This window comes from Hippocampus zosterae, chromosome 17, assembly GCF_025434085.1.
Source record: "Hippocampus zosterae strain Florida chromosome 17, ASM2543408v3, whole genome shotgun sequence".
Classification (NCBI taxonomy): domain Eukaryota; kingdom Metazoa; phylum Chordata; class Actinopteri; order Syngnathiformes; family Syngnathidae; genus Hippocampus; species Hippocampus zosterae.
This window is the reverse complement of record NC_067467.1, coordinates 2,851,719-2,876,264: the sequence shown is the minus strand read 5'-3', so window position 1 is coordinate 2,876,264 and position 24,546 is coordinate 2,851,719. Positions and strand designations below refer to the sequence as shown.

The 24,546-nt window shown below is 42.1% G+C and overlaps 3 protein-coding genes across 19 annotated transcripts; 2 read left to right on the top strand and 1 right to left on the bottom strand.

Annotated features, from left to right (window-relative positions):
• Positions 1 to 1,044: 1,044 nt before the first annotated feature.
• On the bottom strand, positions 1,045 to 4,397 carry nubp1 (nucleotide binding protein 1 (MinD homolog, E. coli)). Of its 3 annotated transcripts, none has more exons than XM_052049257.1 (11): positions 4,356 to 4,397; positions 4,125 to 4,212; positions 3,780 to 3,884; positions 3,317 to 3,450; positions 3,101 to 3,169; positions 2,908 to 2,940; positions 2,518 to 2,644; positions 2,196 to 2,350; positions 1,989 to 2,099; positions 1,541 to 1,727; positions 1,045 to 1,338 (listed from the first exon to the last, which is right to left on the bottom strand). In XM_052049257.1, exons 1-11 carry the CDS (start codon positions 4,380 to 4,382, stop codon positions 1,292 to 1,294), a joined length of 1,083 nt encoding a protein of 360 aa, XP_051905217.1. In that variant the 5' UTR covers positions 4,383 to 4,397; the 3' UTR covers positions 1,045 to 1,291. The 3 variants fall into 3 exon arrangements, with proteins under 3 accessions (XP_051905217.1, XP_051905218.1, XP_051905219.1); XM_052049258.1 differs by having other exon boundaries at positions 2,518 to 2,608; XM_052049259.1 differs by having other exon boundaries at positions 4,246 to 4,383.
• Positions 4,398 to 9,025: 4,628 nt separating this feature from the next.
• emp2 (epithelial membrane protein 2) lies at positions 9,026 to 20,340 on the top strand. Of its 15 annotated transcripts, none has more exons than XM_052048171.1 (14): positions 9,026 to 9,235; positions 11,234 to 11,325; positions 14,086 to 14,335; positions 14,441 to 14,549; positions 14,642 to 14,782; positions 14,933 to 17,325; positions 17,659 to 17,731; positions 17,893 to 18,024; positions 18,157 to 18,459; positions 18,537 to 18,592; positions 18,793 to 18,838; positions 19,184 to 19,254; positions 19,423 to 19,610; positions 19,874 to 20,340. In XM_052048171.1, the coding sequence occupies exons 3-6, from the start codon at positions 14,258 to 14,260 to the stop codon at positions 15,100 to 15,102; spliced, it is 498 nt and encodes a 165-aa protein (XP_051904131.1). In that variant the 5' UTR covers positions 9,026 to 9,235; positions 11,234 to 11,325; positions 14,086 to 14,257; the 3' UTR covers positions 15,103 to 17,325; positions 17,659 to 17,731; positions 17,893 to 18,024; positions 18,157 to 18,459; positions 18,537 to 18,592; positions 18,793 to 18,838; positions 19,184 to 19,254; positions 19,423 to 19,610; positions 19,874 to 20,340. The 15 variants fall into 15 exon arrangements, with proteins under 15 accessions (XP_051904131.1, XP_051904127.1, XP_051904129.1 ...); XM_052048167.1 differs by lacking the exon at positions 11,234 to 11,325 and having other exon boundaries at positions 9,037 to 9,235; positions 18,157 to 18,222; positions 18,300 to 18,346; positions 18,425 to 18,459; positions 18,537 to 18,838; XM_052048169.1 differs by lacking the exon at positions 11,234 to 11,325 and having other exon boundaries at positions 9,037 to 9,235; positions 18,157 to 18,222; positions 18,428 to 18,459; positions 18,537 to 18,838.
• A 621-nt stretch (positions 20,341 to 20,961) lies between these two features.
• LOC127589215 (zinc finger protein 260-like) lies at positions 20,962 to 23,731 on the top strand. The gene is made up of 3 exons (XM_052048272.1): positions 20,962 to 21,239; positions 21,763 to 22,152; positions 22,507 to 23,731. Exons 1-3 carry the CDS (start codon positions 21,068 to 21,070, stop codon positions 23,481 to 23,483), a joined length of 1,539 nt encoding a protein of 512 aa, XP_051904232.1. The 5' UTR covers positions 20,962 to 21,067; the 3' UTR covers positions 23,484 to 23,731.
• Positions 23,732 to 24,546: the final 815 nt, after the last annotated feature.

The following is a 24,546-nucleotide window of genomic DNA, read 5'->3' as shown; positions in this document are numbered from 1 at the left end:
ATGTCGGAATATAAATGATGTGAGGAAAAACATCAACATTTCAAACCCAAGCGGTCGGTTGATTCCAAGTTTTTGTAATTTCATTTGCCAATGGGAGGATTTTAAACCGGTTGGCGCTCCCGCGCCTACTGAAACCTGTTCTCAAGAATTAGGGGATGGATGTGGAAAGCACCTGAAAGTTTGACCACTTGCTGAAGAAACACATTTGAATATTTTCTTTTAAGAGTATGTGCATGAATTTCCGTCCATCAGTTTTCTAATCCGCTTCTCCTCACGAGGGTCGCGGGCGTGCTAAGCAGCCGCCCACCGTGCCACTAATAGGACACAACAGGTTTAAACAAATGAATGCACAAAATTTTGCGGAGGAATGATATTATAGTAGGTGTTTTTTTTGGAAAGCCATGTGTAAATTTTATTTGATCCTAACATAATACACCGTCTGTAACCTGCAATTACAGTATAATGACACCTCCCATCTGTCCCCCTTACTCCATTAGGAAGGAAGTAGCCTGCCGACTACCACATAAACAAACAAAGCAACCTAAATGCAAATCTCATGAGTTGTTTTCACTTTTATGAATAGTTTATTTTTTGGTGGAGGTCTTCCCTAGTGGCATTCTATTTTTTTACGAATATGGCATTGTTAAAAGAAATGTAATGGTCGCCTGTGACTTTTGCACATGCCGTCCCTGTCACTATTCTCGAACAAACCACATTTTATTGCAGCATTGCCACGAAACGGAACATTGCAGCTCAAATCACAGAAAGTTCCTCAATGTTTTTTTTTGTATTCCAGTACTACTAATGACAAGTGCAAAGCTTATGTCTTGCTTGTTCGTTGGAGGTCAGTCAGCAGGATATTGGAGAAATATCATAACACATTTCAGTGTAAATTTGGAAGAAAGTGTTGAGCGCAGATTTCATTTTTACTTTATACAGCTTTTTCTATAGTCACTTATTAGTGTTTTATGCGTCATAATGTATTACTATTTTGAGCAAAAATTCTGCCAGGCACATTCAAAAATACTGACTGAAAACAAGGAATTCACACAACATACATTTATTCTCTTTCCTGCCTACTCCTGTATTACAAAGTGGAACTGATTTTTCCAAATCACATTATTAAAATGATTTTTTCAAATAATGTGATTAACAGATTGTTTTTCAGAATTCATGTTACCATTCTGTGAATGACAAGCCATATATTTTTTTTATAACAGCAAAAATTCGTTGGGTGGCTTTTAGAGTCTTAGCTTTAATCCAACAGGACTGCCATAAAAAAAAAGCTTCTTCAGACAGTGTTCTGCTCGTCATGGATGGAACAGTATTCCTTGATGCCTAATAAGAGGAAAGGAAAGAAATATGAGATCATTGCAATTGGTGTATGGCGGAGCTGATGTTTTTCAAACTTTCGCTAATATACATAAATCTGAAAAGTGTGGTCTTCTTTCAATGTCTGTCTCACTGGATGGAATAAGCCATAAAGGAAAAACTTGAACTTTATCATCCACTACAATGAAATCAGGTGGAGTCAACTCACTCTGTACAATTCTCTTGTAGACTTCAGCAGCGGGAGAGTCCGGTATTGCGTTGAGGAAAGACCTGCCCTCGTCGCAGCTTTTTGCTATCCTTGGGTCGAGAGGCACTTTGCCCAGCAAGGGCAGATTCAGGTTTGCACACATTGTCTCGGCGCCCCCGCTGGTGGGAGGGAAGATCTGTGATGTGTTCTAAAAAGACAAAAAGTGGCCTTGGGAGTCGATGTGCAAATATTCGCAGACCCTCAAATAGTTGGAGGATAGATATGAAAAGCGGCAACGGCAACAATGTAAATTGCCACTTGTATAATCTAACTTACTTGGACAAATTGTGTCATTTTAGATCAAGGCGTAAGAACCAAAGTGACCAAATCTACAACGTGCGTTGATGAGTGTCTATGTTTATACAAATGCTGTATGTATTTTACGTTTGCCTGCAATACTTCCACTGACCTTACAATTTGGACACACAAAGCCACTCATGTTTTCCACCACACCGATGATTGGCAGTTTGACCTTCTGGCAGAAGCGGATCTCCTTTCGAACATCTTGCAAAGACACCTCCTACAGGAAGCGAGACAGTCAATTCGGAGCTGAGATGTATTTGCTTTTCAATGCAGCTGTCATGAGTGGCATTGTGTAATATCTCCTTGTGTGTACCTGAGGTGTCGTGATGAGGACTGCTCCATCCACGTGGGTGGAGCTTAGGTACTGCACAATCGACAGGTGCTCGTCAGATGTGCCAGGCGGCGTGTCAATAATCAGATAATCCAGTTCCCCCCAATCCACATCCCTCAAAAACTGCTTGATCATTCCTGAAATGGCAAATCAAATACTAGTGCAAGTCCTACCTAATTTTTTTTTAAAATCCTCATTTGCATTGCATTACGAAAGTCTGCAGAACTCTGTTCAAAGTTATTTTTGACTTCCCAACTCAAACAAAAGATTTCCCCCTCCAATTAGGTAAAATAGTGTTTTGTACCGTTTTTCTTGGGGCCTCTCCAGATTACAGCATCATCAGGACTACCGAGCAGGAAGCCAATAGACATGACAGCGAGGTTGTCCTCCACATACTGAAGCATGAGCCAAGGAGGACACGCATAGCTTTGCTCAATAGACAGTTTATGAAGTACACGTGCACACTCTAATCAATATCCGAACAAGATCTTAAATCCAAAATTTTGGTTAATGCTGCTGCAGTTATTAATTTAATAAGAACTGACATGTTAGTAAAGCCCGAATATATGATTTAACTAATTGCAATCGATCTCATTATATGCAGTTGTATCTACTGAAATAGTCGACTAGTGAAATGTACAATATTACGGAAAGTTTCTGCTGAGACATTCAAGCGTTGCTTATTGGGACTTACCACAGGGGACCAGCCTGACCCGCTCTGATGTACCTAGAGACAGGGAAATCACTAATTTAGTGGCCTTCACGTCACATAGCACAAATATATTCCTTTTTTCTGAAGCACTGATTTGTAATCCATGTCTAAACATGAAATATTAAATATCTCGTTTCCTGTTAGGGCAAATCATAACTTTACTTGCTCTACTTACTTGTTCTCCCTCCAACCCCATGATTCTAGGAATCGACGGACCACAGATATCTACATCCAGTAGGGCAACCTAAAATTGAAAAAGGCAGAAAACACTGACACGTCTTTTCCAGTAAGAGGTGGTGGTAAGCGCAGCATAGAAACAAGATTTGGTCACACTGCTCACTGCCTCAGACTTCTCCACCACCTAAGAATGGTTGAAAAACTAAAACATTACCTCCTTGGTCTCATCACTTGCCAAGGCATGGGCCAGGTGAGCACTGAACGTACTCTTTCCCACTCCTCCTTTCCCAGATAGTACGAGGATCTTGTGTTTGACCGTGGACAGTTTTAATCCTATTTCTTGAATGGCTGCAGATGATATATGAAAACAGGATATGTTTGGTTAATGTAGTCATATTTTGTACCAAGCTCAAATGTAAATTTTTATGACTCTTACACCACTTTTATGCAAAGCCGATGCCACTGCTTGTTTAATTATACTGCGTTTTAAAAAATGAAAATTAATTTAAAAAAAATACTACTACCCCAGGATAACCCTGTTTTGGTTTCTAACTTTGCTACTGTTGTCGTTTAAAATGCTACCATGACTAGTCTATTAGAAGAATTGGTGATGATCTGATATTGGCGCAAGCGTAAAACCAGCACTGGCACCAGCTCAGAAAGGGTCAATTCTGTACCAGGGTCTGGGGTCTTGGTAGCTCCAGAAGCACACAATTTTTGGTTAGGGCAGCCCTGACATGATGACGTCTTCCCTGCTTGCTCACTCCTTGTACCTGGACACTCTGGAACATTAAAGAACTCAATCATTTGAGCCCTCTTAGCAGTGCATGACTCTTGCAAATTCAGTTATACAGCAACACAGTCATAGAAATTCTGGAATCAAATGCGTCAAACTGCGAGGCAGGAAGTCAAGTAAATACGTACATACCACAAATTCGACATAAAAATAAAGTTTAGCTGTTCGCATTTGGTTTATTGACGTTAAATTGTTGATACGCAGGTAAATACATTTCAAAACTTACGCTCGTTGGCGTTTGCTGGTACATCGTCCATCTTTGCGTCCGACCGTTTAACTTCCCCCTCGTCGAAGGTTCCGCATGTGACAGCCTCCTTAAAATGAAAAATATTTTGAAAAGAACATACAAAAACAAGCAAGTCTTCGTTGAGTTGCTTTCACTTAAAGAGTAAAACGTCGACAGCAGAATAGTGGGCACAGAAGCAGGGAGCTTGAAGATCAATAACTACAAGCCTACCTCCGCTAGATGGTGCTTTTGATACATGTATGCAGGCAGCCATGAAGACCCAACGCCCACAGAGGAAGGACTCGCCCACACGAAAGAGCAAGTGGGACTTTAGTTTGGGGGAGTTTGAACGCCCTCCAGCCTTTCCCCTGTATTATTCAGTAGATGTCATTTAAATATGATGCTTAAAAAAGTCGGATTCTTCCCACCGCTCATCTTGGTTCATACACGGAGGACACAAATTCAATATATAACCCAAACCACTATTAATTGTATCCATAGCGGTATTTTATATGATTCCTTGGTACAATGAGTCCCATACAATTTCAAACCCAAGGGCAGATACAATATAACCTGTACGGTATATTCCACCACAATAAAGCAAATAAAAACGATGTCTAATTTGAATTACCTGGTACACCAAAATGTTACTTCTTGACATTTTATGAAATGAAACAAACCTGATTAGTAACAAAAGTCAAGGCTGTCATTTTAACCTTTGGTTATTACTACTATGGATGCCTGAGTATGCAAAGTATTTGACACCATTGCAGAGGTCCGATGTTATCCGAGGGGCACATTGTGACTAAGGTGTGACTTGTATTGTTATTCTAAGAGCCATATCATGGACAGATTCTCAAAATATTTAGCATCCCATGGTTCGTTCAGCTGGGCTGATAACCTCTCATGAAGTCAATGAAGACACATTCTGTCAATTCAGCAAGTGGACCACGCTCACACATCCTATTGGACTCAGGACAGACTTTGGTCACAGGGTTACTCAGCAAAAAAGTTAAGCCTTGGCTGCACGAGCAGTCATCACACTCGGAACAATACCGCATGCACACACACACACACACACACACACACACACACACACACACACACACACGCTCATTGTTCATTTTTCTGTAAGGCTGAACAGGGAGACTTTGTGGGTGTATTTTCTGGGGAAAGGGTGACTGTGTCGAGATGTCACTTTTCTACTGATGGAAAAAGAGGAAGTCGTGAGGAAAAAGGAACATGTGAACTTTCGGGGTGTGTCACGTTGATAATGCTAAGCGGCGTCAGGCAACTGCGTTTCATTGTATTTTAATTACGTTGACGTTGAAAATATAAAGCATTAAACAGCATTTAAAATATATGGTTTGGCAAAAACAGTTACACTACTGTAAGCTCGTTTAGGAAAGATTGAGACCGGTGGCAATTTTTATAAAGTGGAATGCATATAAAATAAGAAAATGTCATTCTAATTTGAGTTAAAGAATGAAAACGTGAAGTAGTAAGTTTCATGGTCACGCCACACTTTGGTGAGGCCGCTTGTCGCCGGGCAAAATTCGTACAGCTCAATCATAAAGGATTCCTGGCTTGAGTGAGATTTTTAGACAGCATAACATGACAGTCACAGGATCTGTGTCCCACAGCCCTTTAATTATCCAGCATATTGCTGTAATTCATAAGATATTTTGGTGCACTTGGATTTCAATCTCTTGACGACATTATATTAAATTCAGTCTTGCTCGATTGCGAAAGGACCGCATTCCATCGAGAGACTTGGCGTCTCCTTCCTTCTCCATCGACCATTCAAAGCCGTTCTCCCTTCATTCGTCTTGCAACTCACATGAAATTCTCAGCTGTGGGGTCGTACCCTTTGAGATAATTTGAACTTTTTTTTTTTAACTGCACCTTCTTGCCACACTATTTGTGTGTCTGTGTCTGCAGAAGTGATATTTGGACTCGTCTTTCCTAGTTGCAAGAGAGATTTTTTTTTCCCATTTCACACAAAGACTGGCCGTTGTAATTCACTTTAATTCACTTTGCAATAAGTGACACCGACTATAGCCTCAAGCAATGCTCGGCATTCAAAGGTTACAACATGACTGCGTCCCGGTGGGAGAAAATGGTCGATAAAAGCCTTTTTGGATGGGTTTGATGCGGGGAACTCGAGAGCCCTGACCTCAACCCTCATCAAACATCTTTGAGATGAACTCAAACTATAAGCCAGGCCTTTTATCATGGCCAACAACGGTGATCTTTAACCTTTACGGGCAGCTGTGGACAATTGGTTAGGATTGCGACATACCACCCTTGGGCAACCCGGTTCACAGCCACGGTTATGTGAAGCCACGTGTGTGTAGTGTCAGTAGGATGATGATAAAACCGATCTTGCTAGTCAGGAAGGGAAGCCTTTTGTCTGCGCGAACGGCTGTATGCGACTGTTTGTGTGACGGAAGGAAGATTAGCTGCAGACTATTTCTGGTCACTCAGTGGCAGTTAGCAGTGCATTTGCGTGCACACCCCCACACAGGTCTGAAGCCGAGGCTTGTTAAAACAACAATGCAGCCCCATCGTCCTCGTCCCTTCAGGCAACAGCACCCCTTCCTATCACTCTCACTAACAGGTTCAACGTCTCTGAGCTATATCAGGTGTTGCACACTGTACGTCACGAATGACGCATATCATTTACCTGCTATTGTTATAGCTAGGCAGGTGAGCACAGTAAACCGTGCACGCCTACACCCAATCTGAAGGCGTTTTAGTGCATTTTTGAATCACACTTTGGCAGCGTAGCCTTAGTTGCCTCGCGCACATTTAGCCCGCCAATGTACGGTCATTGACGCCTGGTGTTGTGTTTCAGTTATTTTTATATAGTGTACATATAGTGATAAAACCGATCTTGCCTCCGGAGTAACCATGAAACCACATTTCCCAGCAGCTTTAACATCTGGCAGCGTGCCAGACCAGCACACTCTCAAGCAGACAGGAAGCGGGCTCCCACCTCCCCTGTTCCTGTTTCTCACAGAGTGTGTATATGTGTGTTTGCGTGCGTGTGTGGAGGCCCCGCTACGGTAGGCAATCAGCAGGAGACACATTGAACAGCGTGGCAAAAAAAAAAACAACAACAAACAAATACTCGACGAAAGAGAAGAAATGTGACAATGGAGGAGATGGAAAAAAATGTCTCCGTAATTACGATAAAGCGTGACTGACTATATGTGACTGTGGAACAACGCTGGAAGTGAAACTACTTCCTAGAAGGCTTCCTCTCCCCCTTCCTTTGACTCTTGTGGAGAGGGGCAACAGAGATAAATCTAAAAATACTGCCTGTATTTATGAGGCGCTTTTGGAAAACTGCAAAACATGAACACGGAGAGCTCAGTGAGGATACGAAGGAGATGAGAAAATACGAAAAGTGTGCAACCCACAGAGAACCGTCCCCGGCCCCCACCCATTGTCCACACTACCAGTGTTTCTGACCTAATCTTGACGACATGTGTCCGCGTGTTAACGTGAAATGAGTTGATGCTGAAGATCTAGATGTTGCATATGCCATTCAGCTCAAAAGAGTTGATCTAACAGTCCACAACAGGCAGAAGGAGTCCCATTCATTCGTGTGTGGCTTCTTGTGTTGAGAATGCCCGAGTTAATTTGCGGCGTAACAAGCCTTGACAATAGTCTCTTCTTCGCCCCACGTCGGCCATGCCAAACATTGTCCCGATGACCGCACACATGAATCCACTTCCATCACAATGCATTCTTTGCGCCAAGTACGAGTCCGTTTAGACATTTGGGATGATTGTTGAAGTTTTATTCCAGTGTTGATTTTTTCCGGTATCAATTATGTGCACATGACTGCACTCCGGAGCTGATATGCCTCAAGAGATGGGTGTGGTGGTGAATAAACAACAGCTTTTCACCCCCCCCCCCCCCCCCGCAGGTATATCAATGGATACGAATGCATTGCCATGAAAGACTTCGGCGTCATTTTGCGTTTAATGTTACAACGCCACACCTTTAGAGACCGTGCCTTTACGGTTATGATGACTCGTGCCTTGAAGTGTGCCGAATTCTATTCAGCATGGGGAGGTGTGACGGAGAGAAAAAAAAAAATCCAGAGCCATGGAACTGAGCGTGCAGGAGAACAGGAATGAAATGCAAATAGCAACGTAAATAATGGCAAACGACATCATCACTTAATAGTTTGTAAAGGTATAACGTTTGCAGACAGACTTGTGCTTGTACGTTAAAATGTACATTCTGGCTACCGTATCATAGTTATAGATGACAAGAAAAAATATATTCCATGGGGCTCACTAGGACAACGACGATGTTTAATCTGCACGACTTTCCTACACTCTACTAGAACGATGGCGGTCTACGATGTAGTTTGTTCTACTAGTGTACAGAAATCTCATACGGTTGAGGAATAAACAGCTTTCCACAACCCACCAGTCGACGTGTGGATTTTGTTTTGCATTTCAATACACTATTCGTGGTTTCAAACACAATTCCATTCATCCACGGTGTCTGCGGTCGTACACAGCAACATTGTATTCCCCTGGACTGACTCTGGATTCTTCACAACTATTCCAACTGTTCCTAATTCTATGAATCATTCTCCTAATTGTGGCCATGGATTTCCCCCCCTCACTTTTAGCATTTCATACATCCTCTTTTTGTTTGCCAAATTCCATGTCGTTTTTTTTCTCTTCTTTTCAAATTTCCTCTTTCCGTTCCGTCGCTATGAAGTGCGTGAAACTGACTATTAAACCACCCTTCGATTCTCCATTATGACTTTCTACCCTAAGTGTCACCACATTTGTCACCCACACACACGCACCCACGCACGCGCACACGTCCTCGCACTCCCGGTCGGTCCCAAAGCCACACCCAAAGCCCTCCCACGCCAGCAGCCTAGCCACAGAGGAAATGTGCATCTCCAACTTTTTTTTTTTTTTTTTTGTGGGAGTCGAGTGAGTTGTTCGGTGCCTGTTCCCTGAGCTGCGTCGCGCCTGGAGACTCGCCGTTACAATATTTGCTGACTTTAATATTTGTTTCCTGACAATCTGGAGCTGCGCTCATCGCGTTTTATTCCACGTTCTTCCAACTCGGTGAGTAAATGCGCGTGTTTGCATCTAGTTTGAATGCTGCAAATTAGACCGCGTGTCACGTTGATACCCCTTTTTTTGTTGTTGTTCTTTTCACAAAGTTGAAGAGTTGCGCCTCCCAATTAAAAAAAGTATTTTAATGTTATACGCTTTCTTACTTGTTTTATTTCCCGGCGCGTATTTTTACGCACAAATTCCCAGCGCCAACGTCCAAATCGCTGACCAAAAGGGGGGCGTTGTTTAGACACCCGTGCGTGTTCGTGGTCTACAAATGAATAAGACCAAGTGCACGTTATTTATGAGAAAACGAGAACCCACGAGCTGCTTGTACGTGTGAAGTTAAAGGTCTCTAGTGTTTTTAACCATTATTCTTCCTAAGTTATCATTCCAGCTACCTTTTTATGATCTTCCATATGGCAGCGCTTCGGGATAATGCACGTGACGTTTTCTCGTTCCCACTTTAAACGGAGAAAATTAAGCCCGATTCTTATTTTGTTGTGATTTTTGTCACAGAGTTCTTGGATAAAATGAAAGATTATGATGTACAGTAATTAGAATTTCCCAATAACCTAAAAAGAATTTAGTTTTGATGAGAGTGCGCCCTCTATTGGTGTAACTATGCAGAGTGATTTTTTTGGGGGTGGGGGTGAACTTTGGGTCAATCGTTTGAATTGAAAATACTTAAATACTTGTATAGTGTTACTTTAGAAAAATAAATGAATACAAATATTTGTAATGTACTGTTTAAATAATACTCATAATACTGATTAGAATAATGAGCTCTATAAACACTTATGTGACTAAATCGCTCCTCTGTGGACCGGACGATTTGTACAGCTGATCTGAAGCAGGTTATTTCAAAAGTTTCGTAAACTGTAAAATGATCTCTCGGCTACTGCAGGATTGACAGACTGCCTCCGGTTATCCGGCTAGTCAGTGCTAGTTTTTCCAATATTTTCCGTCATCATGAACTCAGCGTAAGCAGAAAGGCGTGTGATATTTGATCCCAAGTTAACGTGAGGCTTGGCAAAGGTGCTGAATGAGGAAATCCATCAAGAAAATACAAGTGCAGTGTGTGGATGTTAAACAGAGACAACTTTTTTTTTTCTTGGCTGTCCTAACCTCACTCTACCATGTGGGGGTCATTACTCATGGCGGTCACTTTAGGAAGGTCTATGAACAACACGTGTGGACTCAAATACAGACTAAAACATGTCAGTGTCCAACGCAAAAGAGTTCCAATGTCAAAGCCGAGTCTTTCAATACGTCAGGAAAAACAGTAAGCGTACATGTGTTTGCCTTTTCATGCGAGCATTTGTCCAGTTTACGAGTTCCTAATGAGTGTGGACTACACAATCGTTAGCTAGACACCATCACGCCTATTGTTCACATAAATTAGGGACAGCTTTTATTTTGTGAGCCCGTGACCTTGAATATGCTGAGACGGAGATGCTCAATCGGACTCAAACGCCAAACCGGAGTTATGATCTTGTCATCATTGCAATGTCTGACTCTGGCCTCGACAAATATGGCACATTTGCAACTCTACAATAAAACGTAGTTGTGGAGATGAAGAAATGTTTGCTCTTTCCTAAACAAAGCTTCGCGTTAACTCTGTGACGGGGAAGATGTGCCTTTTGTGTTTTGACTAAAAATAGACCTGGCACGACGGTTGCTGTGTATAAACACAAACCGCCTAAACTGACCCACCCACACCCACACTTGATTACATTCTGATTGTGGACAAAAGATCGTTTCATCGATCCGATTCTATGCGCAAACAGCCTCAAGGCTCAGTACAAAGTCCATAGATTGAATGGCCTTAACCTTGAGCTCGATACATCACTCGAGTAAGAATATCTGCTTGCAGTCGTCTGTAATGTGGTTTTGAAGAAAGTTTATGTGCGAGGAATGTCACATTTCTCAGCAGTACAACTACATTTGGAGCCAGAGGGCCCCACTGTAAGATTTCATGTCCACTTCCTGTCCTCTGTTCATCAGTTTTAAGCCATTTTCCCCAAAGCCAGCAAGAGAGGAGTTGGGCGAGCGGAACAGCGAGAGACTCGGTCGGGGGAGTGAGCTCCAGAGGCCCAGTTAAGTCTGTGGCTTTGTGTTTTATGAAAGAAAAGGACATTAAATGTCAGCATTTTCCAGCAGTCACACACACACGTACGCGCAAACACCCATACACACACACACACACACACGCACGCACGCACACACCCTTTTGCAGAGTCCCCTAGCTTCCCATTATAAGGGTGAGTGGAAAGGAGGAATGGTTGTATTTTGCGTCTCTTTGTCTGCGTGTGACAGTCGAGGTGGTTTCACTTGTATATGTTGCCGATTGTGCTTTGCATGTTTAACATGAGAATTTCGGCTCGGAAAGAAATCAAAATTGGCTTTTTGGAATACACCCAGAATGGCTATAAATGATACCTCTTACTGACCAAGTGGTAGAAAAGGCATTCTGACTAAATTAGATGGTGAAGTCTTTTATTTGCCCTAGTGATTGGCAAAGAACAGCTGCTCCTTTGTGAGCAGATACATCATGAGATCTTTTGACAACAACGGAATGCATTCCAGACCAGCGAGGCTAACGTATGTGGCATGTGGACATCATTATCTGCGTGTGTGTGAGTGTGTCTGGCTGGTGTCTGAGATGAGCGTTAGTGCATTCACACCGTAATTGTTTCTACCAGGGTTACCATAGATTGGGATTATATATATAATATACATATATACGGTATATTGTGTGTAAAAAAAAATGGTCAAATTCTATTTACGTCCTTTTTTGCTAACGCAACGTTATCAGCAGACCCGATTACATTCGTGCGAATGTGCACGTGTGGACATCTGGGAATGATCCCGTGGTGCCAAAGAGTATTTCAGCAGGATGGAATTAAAATCAAAGTGCTGTAATGCAATAAATGCAACAAGAGGTGGATCTGGCCATCTTGCTCGGAGAGGTATTTATTCTTTTGGGATTTATTGTTGTGCTTGTAGTAAGAATGGTATTATTTTCATAATAATAGACTTTTATGTTGTGGTTCACTGGTTGAAGAGGCAAACCGCGGCTTGACTATATTGTGTATAGAGCCTACAGAGTCAGTAAGCCCTTATGAATTGGTACTAATATATTCAAGGTATTTTTTGGTCTCCGTTCCATCCTGTTTACTTCTCAAAGCTCAAGGATGACGAGCATTTACCAAAAGCAGTGAGTGTTTACATTAAACCCTCAACATGCTGTCACAAGATTCATAGATTTAGCCTCTATTTTCCTGTCCTCGCCACCTCAAAAAGGGTCAGTCCATCTCCTGAAAGCAACCCCACAGCCACATGTGCTCACGCAAATTGTGGCCTGCTTCCTGTCGGCGGGAGGAGTCTGTTTTTACTATGATTCCATTTTGGCGGAGACGGCTAATTCCTTTGCTGTCTGGCTTGAATGTGTGTATGTGTGTGTGTGTGTGTGTGTGTGTGTGTGCGTGTGTGTGTGTGTGTGTGCGCGCGCGGCTATGCTTATCTTCCAACTCAGCTTCTTTTGTGTTCGCATTGGGTGGCAGTTACCAAAATCTAAATCATGTGTGCACATATCAAAGTCTTGTGTTGATTCCAATCCAAATGTATCCAAAGTGCTGTACAAAACAACAGATGAATAACACCAAAGGAGCAATAAAGTGAAAATGAACAACAATAACGGTGAAACATAGATCATAAAAACATTGCGTTGTCTTACTGTGTTTAAAAAGCCAAGGGGAAGAGATGCATTTTCAGAAGTCATTTAAAAACGGTGAGGCAGGAGGGCGGTTTGATTTGAGGAGGCAGGTTGTTATACAAATTTGGAGCTGCAAGAGCAAAGGCTTGCTCCACTATGAGCTTCAGCATGGTTTGAGGCACAGTCAGGGGCAGCTTGAGGTGTTCACCATTATTGTTTGAGGCGCATACATTTGGGAAAAGAAATTGTTTCCCCGAGTAATGAGCCATGTGCAAGCAAGTAAAGGGGACCTAGAACGGAACCCTGTGGGAACCCACGCTTGTGGTGCGTTTATGAGGCAACAGAATGGCAGAGGCTGACACAGAGGTGCTGTCTGCCAAATAAAAATTAATTAGCTGAGAAGAGACTCTAGGAAAAAGTGGTCAGAAATAGCTTGATAGAATAGACTGAGAGAGAAGAACCCAACATAGCAAAAATAAGACACCATTCATCAATAAGCAATCCGAACTTTACAACTATTTAATCGATTATTCGTCCTAATAGGCTATCGGTCTGATTTGAACGGCATGGTTGCTGTTTTTAAACATTGCAATGCAAATGGAGAAACTCCAATGCCTGCTTGTAAAGTCGTCCAGATGGACACGACACACTTAAATTATATTTTCTAAAATTTGAGTGGAGACTTTGAGGCTGCACATAATTCACTGAGTGTCTCATCAACCCCGTGATTCTTGCAATTCAATAAAAAGCTCTTTTTGGATAACTGGTTGCATATGGAACAGTTTCAACACTTCCACTCTGCATTTGTTTCCTCAAAAAGATCTCCGGTTGCCACACGAAATCCTGAATTTAGCAAATTCTTTGTTGAGATCATTCACCAGGCACTTAATAACAAAAGCACTTAAACAACAGTGCTGATAAAAAGTGTCAACTAGTTGAGTCCAGAGTTGACAATGTGCATCTGCTGGCGCAGGACATGGGCTTGGCCAAACTCTTCGCAAAGTTGGATGCAAGAATCGAGAACGAAGGAGTCCAACCCAAACAACGCCTAATTGAATAGTTACATCATTTGACCATATCCAAAAAGATGTATTTAACGTGCTTTTTTTGTGTGTTGATTTTTATATTTTTGTTGCTCCAGACTGACTCCTTTACTGTGAGAGGCCCTGATCCCGCCTGACCATCAGCCAGCAAACTTGACTTCCATTCACAGAGGGAAAACCAGACCGAGTGACACGGAAACATCTTGCCGTGTTTGTCTGCGTCTAGCAACTACTAGAAGACGAGTGAGCCAAACAGCGGGGCGGGCAGCTATGTTGATCATCTTAGTCCTCATCATCCTTTTCCATGTGGCTGCAGCCACTCTCCTCTTTGTTGCAACCATACATAATGTGAGTTCGCATCAAAGGGTGGCCATTTTTAAACACGCGCACACACACACAAAAATCATTGCAGGAACGGACGTTTATGGTGTGTCACTCACTGCTGTGTTACAGGCATGGTGGTTGGTGTCACCACCTGGACGAGATGTGCTCTACTCGGACCTGTGGTACTCCTGCAACACCACCTGCTTTCCTATCACCAAAAGCCACACTACTGACGCAGGTAGGAATGTGTACCGGCTGCAAATAGTGCTGATGTGTGTGTGTGTGTATGCGGTGTACGATTTTCCAACAGCTGTCGGTTGCGCCCCTTAGCCTACCTGCAGACGGTCCAGGCCACCATGATCCTGGCCATCATTTTATGCTGTCTCAGCTTCTTCATCTTCATTCTTCAGCTCTTCAGGCTCAAGCAAGGAGAGCGATTCATCTTCACCGCCATTATTCAGCTGTTGGCCTGTGAGTGACACAAATGCACATCAATACGATGTCCACCAAATCTCACCACGTTACGTTTACGAGCGTCTGGCCTTATTATTCGCAGATATTTTTTCTATTCAAACATTTCTTTCCTTTTTTCTCCCTCCCCGAATTCTCTCTTCCCTTCAGCTGTGTGCGTGATGATGGCGGCCTCCATTTACACTGCTCAGAACAAGTCCTTCCACCATAGCAGTCTCCATGATGGCTCGTACGGATCCTCCTATATTTTGGCCTGGGTCAGCTTCCCAATGACTTTAATTAGTGGTCTCATGTATTTGGTGCTTAGAAAACGCAAGTAAATGGGCATAGAGTATCTACATCGAAATCCTTGGATGGACAGTGAATACCCAAGAAGATAATTGTGCAGTGCGCTCACATATTAGTAGAGAGGCAATATATATATGCAACCCCCCCGCCCAAACAAAACAACAAACAACACACACACACACGGATCAAGCATTGCGTCTCGCTCTTATCATGGTGCTCACTGAATGCTGTCAAGAATGCATTCGACGTCACTCCCCTTGCACACCGACACTGTAAATATTTGTCATTTGAGGAGATCTCACTGTATTGTCTGATGAATAGCAGTGACTGAATAACATTCGGCATACGTTTCACAGCATGAACTTAATGGCGGGGAGGCAGAGCCGCATGTTTGTACCGTTTGCATTTCAAGTTGGACAAGTCTCACACTTAAAGCCCCGATACAGGTTCATTTGCATTAAATCCAGGTGAGCATCTCCATGTAAATTCTCATGAGCTGTCCTGTAAAACTATCGAAGAGGAAGAGCGTCCACAGTAGCCAATGCTTCTTTGTGCGTGAACATATCTTTTAATCTGTGCATAAACTGCTCATCCAAGTTATTAAAATCCACCAAAACTCTTACTTGTTGTTGAAGGCGTTCCGACTTTTTTAAAACAAGAACGTACTTTCCTTCATTCCTCTTTTTATTGACTATTGACTCCCCACATCCGTACTCTCTCTTTTACTTCTTTGTTGGCTCATTGTCATGTTTTTCACCAACATGAGCAAGGCCATGTGTGAAATATATGTGGGATAAGTGAAAGAAAAAAAATGGGAGATTTTCTTGCTGGGTCCACATTTTTGAGAAGCTATTAACAAATTAAAAAAACACGTAATTTTGTACATATTTGCTGTGTATGTATAGTCGAGACTATTGCTGACTGAACTAATGTCGTCAATAACACCAAAAATGTTGAAAATATGTTAACCTTAGCTTATAAGAAGTGTAGTGATACAAGTTGTTGGATTTGAATATTTTGTCTGTGTTATACTTTGGCAACTTGGTGACGCGTTTGGGATTTAAATGACGACAAACTTGAAATAGGACTGTTTTGTTAATTTTGTCATGCCTGCTACTATGCTATTTTGTTCTTTTCGTGAATGAAAACTAGGACAAAGGCTATTTATTTGACCAAATGCAACTCGTTTTAACATTACAAGTGAGGATGACATGGGTCATTTTATTCTGTTGCCATTCTGACATGTTTGTCAATGCCTGATGCTTCACGCCAAAGATTATTTCTGGCTAATATTTGCTCATATGATAGCACTAACTTTTAAAATCACTATTTCTTGGTGTTGGTGTGGTTTTTAACATAGAGCTGAAACCTTTTTTTTTGTGGAAAGGCAGTAGTGTGCCCATTTCAACTGCATGAGCAATTGGTGATGCACTGGACTGTTTTGTCAAGTTTCTGTTACCTTTGGGCAAATTCTTGATTCAGGGAAATGGACGTGAGAATTCTAACTCAAGACGATTTTTGAAAAATGATCAAAACAACATTTTGTGTAATTGCTTGTTATTAGTCATACGATTGTAAGTCCATATTCATTAATAAGCCTTCATATTTCATGGATGTTCCTGTTTTTCAAATCAATTCCTAAGAATTAGATGAGAAGGAATGAAATGAATGACTCTATAAATTGAATCTTAAAAAATCATGGGCACACTTAATGTACCGATTTTTTTGGGGGGGGGGGGTCTAAAATGTTTAGTTTTTTTGAAAAGGCTTCCATTTTCATTAAAATAGAAAATATGAACGGTAAGCTTCATGACCTTATATTTCTGTAAAAGAAAACCGACAATTGATCACGTCACTGTGACATTTACTTTCTTTTCCTGTAACCCCCCCCGTTTAGACTAGACTTTTTTTTGTCCTCTAGCGACTTCAACTGGACTGATAGTCAACTACACCTCGGCAAAGTACAGTGCGTCAACTTCACACTGTACAAACTCTTCAGAACCCGCTCGTTTGATGTAAACCTCCGTGATTGTATCTTTTAAACAATAAAATGTTTTGCCTCGTTTGTGAAAACATGTGTCTGTAATGTGATTTGACAGATAGATAGAACAAAGAGCAAAGTTGACTCGTACAAGGGATTAACTAACGGGAAAAAGAAATGTGCCGCAACCCGGAAGTGTTGACGCCCGGATAAAATATGACGTAACACCCATAGAACAAACAAAACAAGTGGGAGTTCTCAAGAGGTTTTCCAGGTACTGCATTAAGTTTTTGGTTCTGATTTGGTGATTTCTATCAGGCATAAGTAAATGCCCAGCATATATATCTGTTATTATTAGCTTGCATTATTTAGTCTTATCAGATCAGATTCGGTCAAGTTTAGGTCTGTCCATGTTTGGTCCATGTTGGAATTTTGTATAACGATAGAACGCCATCAACACATTAATTTATTTTATGCAAAGCGACGACAACAGCCAACAATAAGCGTTAAAGAAGCGACACTGTACGGGGTTTCTCGTGTTTGGCGACAATGTTCTTTGTGAGATCAAAGCCGCCTTCCTTTCGTTCTGTATTTTTTTTCTCTTAAGAATGAAGCGGTTGTGTCTTCCGTCAGATTCATCTGCAAGTTGTGAAAAAAAGATTAAATTCTCCCAATCTGAAGTAAGTGAAACGATTTTCTTGTACCAGTCAAAAGTGTGGACACGGTTCGTCATTTAATGACATGATGAAGTGTCAAAACCTTTGACTGCGGAAGGTTAGTTAATTGTCGTTAGATGTGTTTTAAAATGTAGCATTAAAAGCGTGTGCGCATTTATGTACAGCTCCAGATGCTGGTAGAAGAGGAAGTCCAAAAAGCGATACAAAAGATTGCCACCAAGATGCATATTTTAGACGAAAGCATTCAACAGCTTCAACAAGATATGGGTTTTGAAGAATCTATCCAAAAACTTGAGGTGAGTAAACCGTAGCAATGACTTATTTTGGAATGTCATTTATTCAACCAATTTCTGACATATTGTATTATGACTTACTGTGGTGTTATAAATAGTACTCTATGAACTTGACAGATTTATTTTGTTTTTCAGGAACGTATTGAGAAAATCACAAGGAGAGCAGAAAAAGCACTCACAGCCATAAAGTCAGAAAAAAAGGTTTGAATGTCATGCATGCACCTTTGCCCACTTAAATATTATTTTAGTGTCAATGGCAAATACTTGAATCTCACTAGTTTCAGACTTCGCTGCCATCTTCTTATGATGATAATGAAGTCATGATGTAAGTTGATAAACGAATAATTCAGTTTGCATTTAAGGTGAAATCTTGTGCGTTATGCTACAATGTCAACTCCCTCAGCAGCATAGATTGTGACGATGACACTGAGTCACAAAGTAAGAGCCCATTACTTTTAAAACAAATTTTTGTAGAATAGTAGATAGCTATTTATTTCACGAGTATTTATCCATAGAAATAAACATGAGCCGAATGAAGAAGGAAAGACAAGAAAATAAAAACGATTGGCTGGTGAGTGCTGTACATATTCCCTGTGTGATTATTTGCACTTTTATTTCCTCACGCTGTGACACTAAGTCACATTTTTAACATTTTGTATACAGTGTTTGCAATTTGAGGGACATTTGATCCAAACAAAGCTCCTCAAATCACTTCAGCATAGTAAGACTTTTATTGCCTTTTAATAATAGAAAACACATCTTCCTTTTCAGGATGCTACCGAAAATATTCAAAAGGAGTTGAATAAAAGTAAACAAGGTATGATTATTATGGCTGAGGGACTGTGTTTCGTTGACTCATTTTCATTTTGCCCTTTTATGACTTGCTTCTGTGTCTAATCCAGCTGTTAAAACTGGGCGATATGGCAGAAAAAAAAAACAATCTGATGTTTTTACCCCAAAAAATGACTTATGAAATTCCCGATTCACAGCAGCAAAGTTATGAAAGGAACTTTTATGTTATGTGTTGTGTTTATTATTTTACTTTGTTAACTGTTTTGTTAATCACTTTGTTACAACTGCGGCTGTTATGAAAGCACTATTTAAATCAGGATGTATTGTATTGTATCAAACAAATTAATTCTAAAATATCCATATTGCTTAGGGCTACCACCTATGCTGAGCACCTTCGCAGACCTATGTAAGAGTCGGTCTCCTCCTATTCCTGAGAATAAGGTAAGATACTTTACATCGCTCATGTCAATACACAACATGCATATTGTGACTAAGGGCATGATGCGCAAGCTAGTTAGAATTTATGTTACTTATGTCCTTCAGGTTCAATCCAGCCTAAATAGACAGAGTTGTATTCACTCACCTTCCTTTACTTTCCTTATGCTATAGAATGAGTCTTGGTATCCTCCTCTCCCGATCAACCCTTTACCGTCCAAATTGAGCATGGAGGCTGTGTTGTACAACGTCCCCCAAAAAGTGACCGTCCAGCTGGCTCTTATTGATCAGCCCGCGAGCCTCTCTGTGATGTGGACAGGAGAAGAAGATGAGCTCTCTTTACCACCAATGCAGAGTTACAGGTGAAACAAAAGTGCTCTGTGCCAAGTGTTAATTGGCGAAACTTATTTAATGAATTTTGCAGGCGAACGCGACTCCAACATTTTTAAAAAATGGAAGCTGAACATTTTTGGGAATAGGATTTTGAATTTTGAAGTTGGAGGGTGTAAATAAAGGGTTTCAGTGGTTCCTCTAATGTACTGTATTTTAATTTTGGATTACTGTACAACATTTGGACTTGATGACTTGCTTCGATGTTGTCCATTTCTCTCTTCCTACACTCTAGTGTCTTCCTAACCATGGAAAAGGTCAAGGGGAGTGGAATTTTCCCAGCGTGGAGACTCTTGGGCAATGTGGATGCCAAATCTCTGCCCATGTGGGTGTCCATCACCAAGTACAAACCAGGGCACGAACTGTGTGTCGCTGTGGTAGGCAAAGACATTTATGGCCGCTATGGACCCTATAGTGACGTTGTCGCCGCAGTTCTACCTGAATAGCCCCAAAACCGGAACCAGAGGAGCTCAACGAATCAAAGGAGGCACCACCTATGAATTACATCACAGCTGTAGATGTTCTGTTTTACTGCACTATACATTTAATGCAGTATTTACCAATGGCAAGGTATGCAAAGAAGGCCTTGCTGGCTCTGCCGGCAGAATCGTTTTTTTTTTTTTTAAATGTTGTCAACACTTGCTGTGAATTCTATGTTGTTTAAGGTGGGTGCTTTTTATTATTAAACAAACTGCACTTTAATGAATGTCTTTTGTCTCCCGCCCCCTTCAGTTGTGAAGTCGTTTGTCTTTTGATATGTCATATTTGTGGTGTCATTGTAACAGCACTACAGCGGCATTGAGTAGTCGAGTCTATAGTGACATTGTAAATGGTAGCTTTTGACATTTGACTCGCAATTACATTGACGTCACTCAAAAAACTAAACAAAAAACATTTTATTCCGATAGCGGCTACACGGCAGTTAGGGATGTCAATGCGCCAAGTTTTTAGTTAGTTAAAGTTAATAAAGTTTAGTTGGTTAAAGTCTATACTGACAAATTAAGGAGTAAAAAATGTGTAAGGAGTAAAGGTAAAATGTCACCCCAAAAAATAAATACCCAAGTTCGTGGAAAATTGACTTTCCACCTTGGGGGATAATAATAAAAACATCTAACTTTATCCTCTTTTAACAGAAGTAACAAGCACAAATCACACAGTAAATAATAGTAATCAGTAAACATGACATCCACGTTTAAACGTCGAAAACTGCCAACACAAACGGAAACGAAAACATCATCTCGTGAGTCGAGTGCTGTGAGAAATCAACTGTAATTAAACTCCTTGGCGGGAGATGGTAGTACTTTACTTAAAAGCTGTTGGCCATCCACCATTATTGTCAGAGGAAGAAACGAGGAACGTCCGTCAACCCGAACTCCTTACGAGCGAAACGAATGTGAAGACAGACCAGTAAAGCTGCGGTGGTAAAGCAATGTCGTCGTGTCAGTACATTCGACATTTTGTCAACGAGCGACTAGCTGCTGCCGCGGAGGAGATTGCCGGCGTCTTCATAAATACTCTCGTCGAGTATGAAGAGGAGATCAGACGTCAGCGTCAGCTTCTGGACGACGTTCGGAAACCAGGAATAAAGCTACACAGAACAGGTCAGTCAAATTATCTAACACTGGGAAACGCTTTATACTGGGCTGTATCATTAGTCGTTGAAATTTGCTCCGATTAAAATGGAAAGATGACGAAGTTGCATCGGGTGATGCTGCGACGTCAAGGCAACCGACAACACGATTTGTCAGTGATTAGAAAAAACAAAAAACATTATTGTCCTCATTTGGAATTTCGGTCCAGCCAATGCTGCACAATATTAGCCTGATATGACAGTCATATTCATTATTATTCTGTTTTCAGCGATATGACCCAGTTCCTAAACCTTATCATTTATCATCTAGACAACGGAGCAATTCTATTTAAAATTGATAGAGAACTATTAGTATGAAGTAAGGCTTTCCTCACACCAGTTCAGTGCTGTAATTCACGTGTCTGTTCGTCTCAGCATTCACCAAGCATGTGTAATAAACAGAGGTGCCAAAAGTACTTTTGAACTTTGGCTGGTTTCGTCACAGTAATAAAAATATAGCATTTTTGTTGTTGTTGTTGTTGTTGTCCCTACAGACCAACAAGAGCAAGATGTCGACAAGCAACAGGAAGTTCTCGCTGCGTCCTCCTGGCCCAGTGAGAACCAAGAAGTCCCAGAACCTCCTCAAATTAAAGAAGAGCCCCGCAGCAGTCAGGATGGAGACGAGTCAGACACGAAACTAGAGCTCGATAATTTCAGACAGATTTCCGTTTGTCAGGAAAGTTATAACACAGACAGTTACCCTCTGAACTCGAGTCCTGGTGAAAGTCAGAATCACTTCGAAGAGTTCGACTGCGACAACGATGCCTTTTTGCACAGCAGCAATGCTGATGAGTGTCAGCATGACAAAAAAACTGAGCATGGACATTCGGGAAAGAATTTAGAGGCAGAATTGAAGCAGAGGCTTGACAAGACAAAGAATCACGGTATGTGTTTGGTAATATGTACTCGAGTGGCACATTTTTATCGATAAAGTCTTCCGGGCAAATATTTTGCGCTGTTACAGGTGGATTAAGAGATTGGTAACCTACATTCTACTTGCTTCATCATGGGGCCAGCAGTCGTTTCTTTTAGAAATTGGGCCGTGATATCAGAGGCTGGGTTCCTCTGCTCCCAAAAAATAAAGAACATTTTCTGATGTGGTCCCCCATATGCGGACTGTACAAAGACAAACTTAACATTTTTTTTTTCCGTCGTGGAAAAACGTATCCCACAAGGCCGTGCTTCGAGAGAGTCGAGTCAGTCTTGTAATTACATTCCCTTTTTCTTTGTCCCTTTAGACATCCAACAGCAAGATGTCCCCAAGCAACATGAGGTTGTCACTCGGTCATCCTGGTCCAGTGAGGAGCAACAGGAGCCAGAATCTACGGAGATAAAAGAAGAACCTCACACAAGTCAGGAGGAAGCGGGGCCGGGAATAAAGCAAAGGCTGGATCCCTCGACCTATTTTCCCGTTTGTCCCGAAAGTTCCCATAGAGAAGATCGGGTTTTGGACTCTGAGAAAAATACAGAGCCAACGCTTGACATCCTCGGCGGGTACAGTCCATGCGCACAATCAAGAATCCACAAAGGGGAGAAACGATGCGTTTGCAGCCTGTGCGGGAAACGATTTTACAATAAAACAACACTGAAGTTGCACACGATGAGCCACACGGGCGAAAAGCCGTACGCTTGCGACACCTGCGGGAACCGATTTACCGTCGTCGCCATGTTGAATCGGCACATGAAGATCCACACGGGTGAGAAACCGTACCCCTGCGGCCACTGCGAAAAGAGATTTAGTGACAAAACAGCACTGCGGGTCCACATGAGGACTCACACGGGCGAGAAGCCGTACCCTTGCGGCATGTGCGAGAAAAGACTGAGCAGCGCCACGGCCCTCAAGGTTCACATGAGGACTCACACGGGAGAGAAACCGTTCCGCTGCAACACCTGCGGGGGAACTTTCCGAGCCAAGACGGCGCTGAAAAGCCACACGAGGATTCACACCGGCGATAAACCGTACACCTGTGACTTCTGCGACAAGAGACTGAGCAGCACGACGGCGCTGAAGGTTCACTTGAGGACACACACGGGCGAGAAGCCGTACCCTTGCGGCATGTGCGAGAAGCGGCTGAGTAGCACCGCCGCGCTTAAGATTCACATGAGGACTCACACGGGAGAGAAACCGTTCTCGTGCAACATTTGCGGGAGTCGATTTAGAGCAAAGGCGACATTAAAAATGCACGCGCGGATTCACACAGGTGAAGCCGTGTGACTTTTGCCATGCCAAGACGGACGCTTCACACGGCTTCGGTCGGAGCTGAAACAACAACCATCCATTCAGAGAGTTCTTGCTCCGATTTATCATCCGAGTCACCTGCAACGTTGAATTAAGGCAGGGGTGTCCAAACTTTTTGCCAAGGGGGCCAGATTTTATGTGGTAAAATGTCGGGGGGCCGACTTTGGCTGACATTCTTTACATTGAACAACAATATTGTTCAACAAATTTTAGTAAGCCAGTCTGTTTCATATTTCCATTTTTATTTTAATTTCAACAATCTTAAGAATTTATTTTGGTTCATTTGAAATATGACATATCAGTCAATATAAACACGGAGTGATGTCTTGTTAACTCGTGAGTGATGCCCTCTAGTGTCTAAATGCTATTACTCATTTAGTCAATGCTATTACTCATTTAGCCACTAGAGGGAAGCAGTACTCTATGAAACATCACTCACCAGTCTACGAGACCTCAGTCAATGCAACACGTGTTCCATTGCGCCCAACCTGCGGGCCAGACGGCACTGATTTTATGACAGGGGCCGAGGGCCAGATGAAATTCGACCGCGGGCCGGATTTGGCCCCCGGGCCGGACTTTGGACATGCCTGAATTAAGGCAACTAAACACCATGTTTTTTGTTTTTAGTAGTAGGGTCCTCTAAATCACAATTTCTTATCCTACTATGTCATTTTGCACAACTGCTCGCCTCCAACTTGGGCACAGTTTTAGGAAGGTGCTTATCTCTTCCAGGATAGCCGTGTCTCAAAACAGTACCCGATGAGACAGTCAAGCGAACCATCGGAAGCAACGGTGGACGTCCGTCCGACCTTCGCGTCAGCAATAGCGCGTCTCCCCCCCCTGGACAAGCAGGTCCAGAGTAATAGCGCAGCAGAACGATCGGCCCCCTAAGACCACTTAAAACAGTCATCCGCACTGACGCACAAACACACCGTGGCCTAATCAGAGCTGACAGGGCTTATGGCTGAAGAAGATGGGAGCCGAAAAATAGTGCAGAGTAGCCAGATAGAAAGAAGCAGAGGTGGAGCGGCAAGAGTGA

Coding starts and splice junctions, on each gene's coding strand:
- nubp1 (XM_052049257.1), bottom strand. CDS start 4,382: ATGTATCAAAAGCACCATCTAGCGGAG. Junction 4,213..4,355: donor AAAAGCACCATCTAGCGGAG/GTAGGCTTGTAG, acceptor TTTCATTTTAAG/GAGGCTGTCACATGCGGAAC. Junction 3,451..3,779: donor TACCAAGACCCCAGACCCTG/GTACAGAATTGA, acceptor TATCATCTGCAG/CCATTCAAGAAATAGGATTA.
- emp2 (XM_052048157.1), top strand. CDS start 17,660: ATGAAGCGGTTGTGTCTTCCGTCAGATTCATCTGCAAGTTGTGAAAAA. Junction 18,347..18,424: donor GATGATAATGAAGTCATGAT/GTAAGTTGATAA, acceptor CAACTCCCTCAG/CAGCATAGATTGTGACGATG. Junction 18,593..18,792: donor AAAATAAAAACGATTGGCTG/GTGAGTGCTGTA, acceptor CTTCCTTTTCAG/GATGCTACCGAAAATATTCA.
- LOC127589215 (XM_052048272.1), top strand. CDS start 21,068: ATGTCGTCGTGTCAGTACATTCGACATTTTGTCAACGAGCGACTAGCT. Junction 21,240..21,762: donor AATAAAGCTACACAGAACAG/GTCAGTCAAATT, acceptor TTGTCCCTACAG/ACCAACAAGAGCAAGATGTC. Junction 22,153..22,506: donor TGACAAGACAAAGAATCACG/GTATGTGTTTGG, acceptor TTGTCCCTTTAG/ACATCCAACAGCAAGATGTC.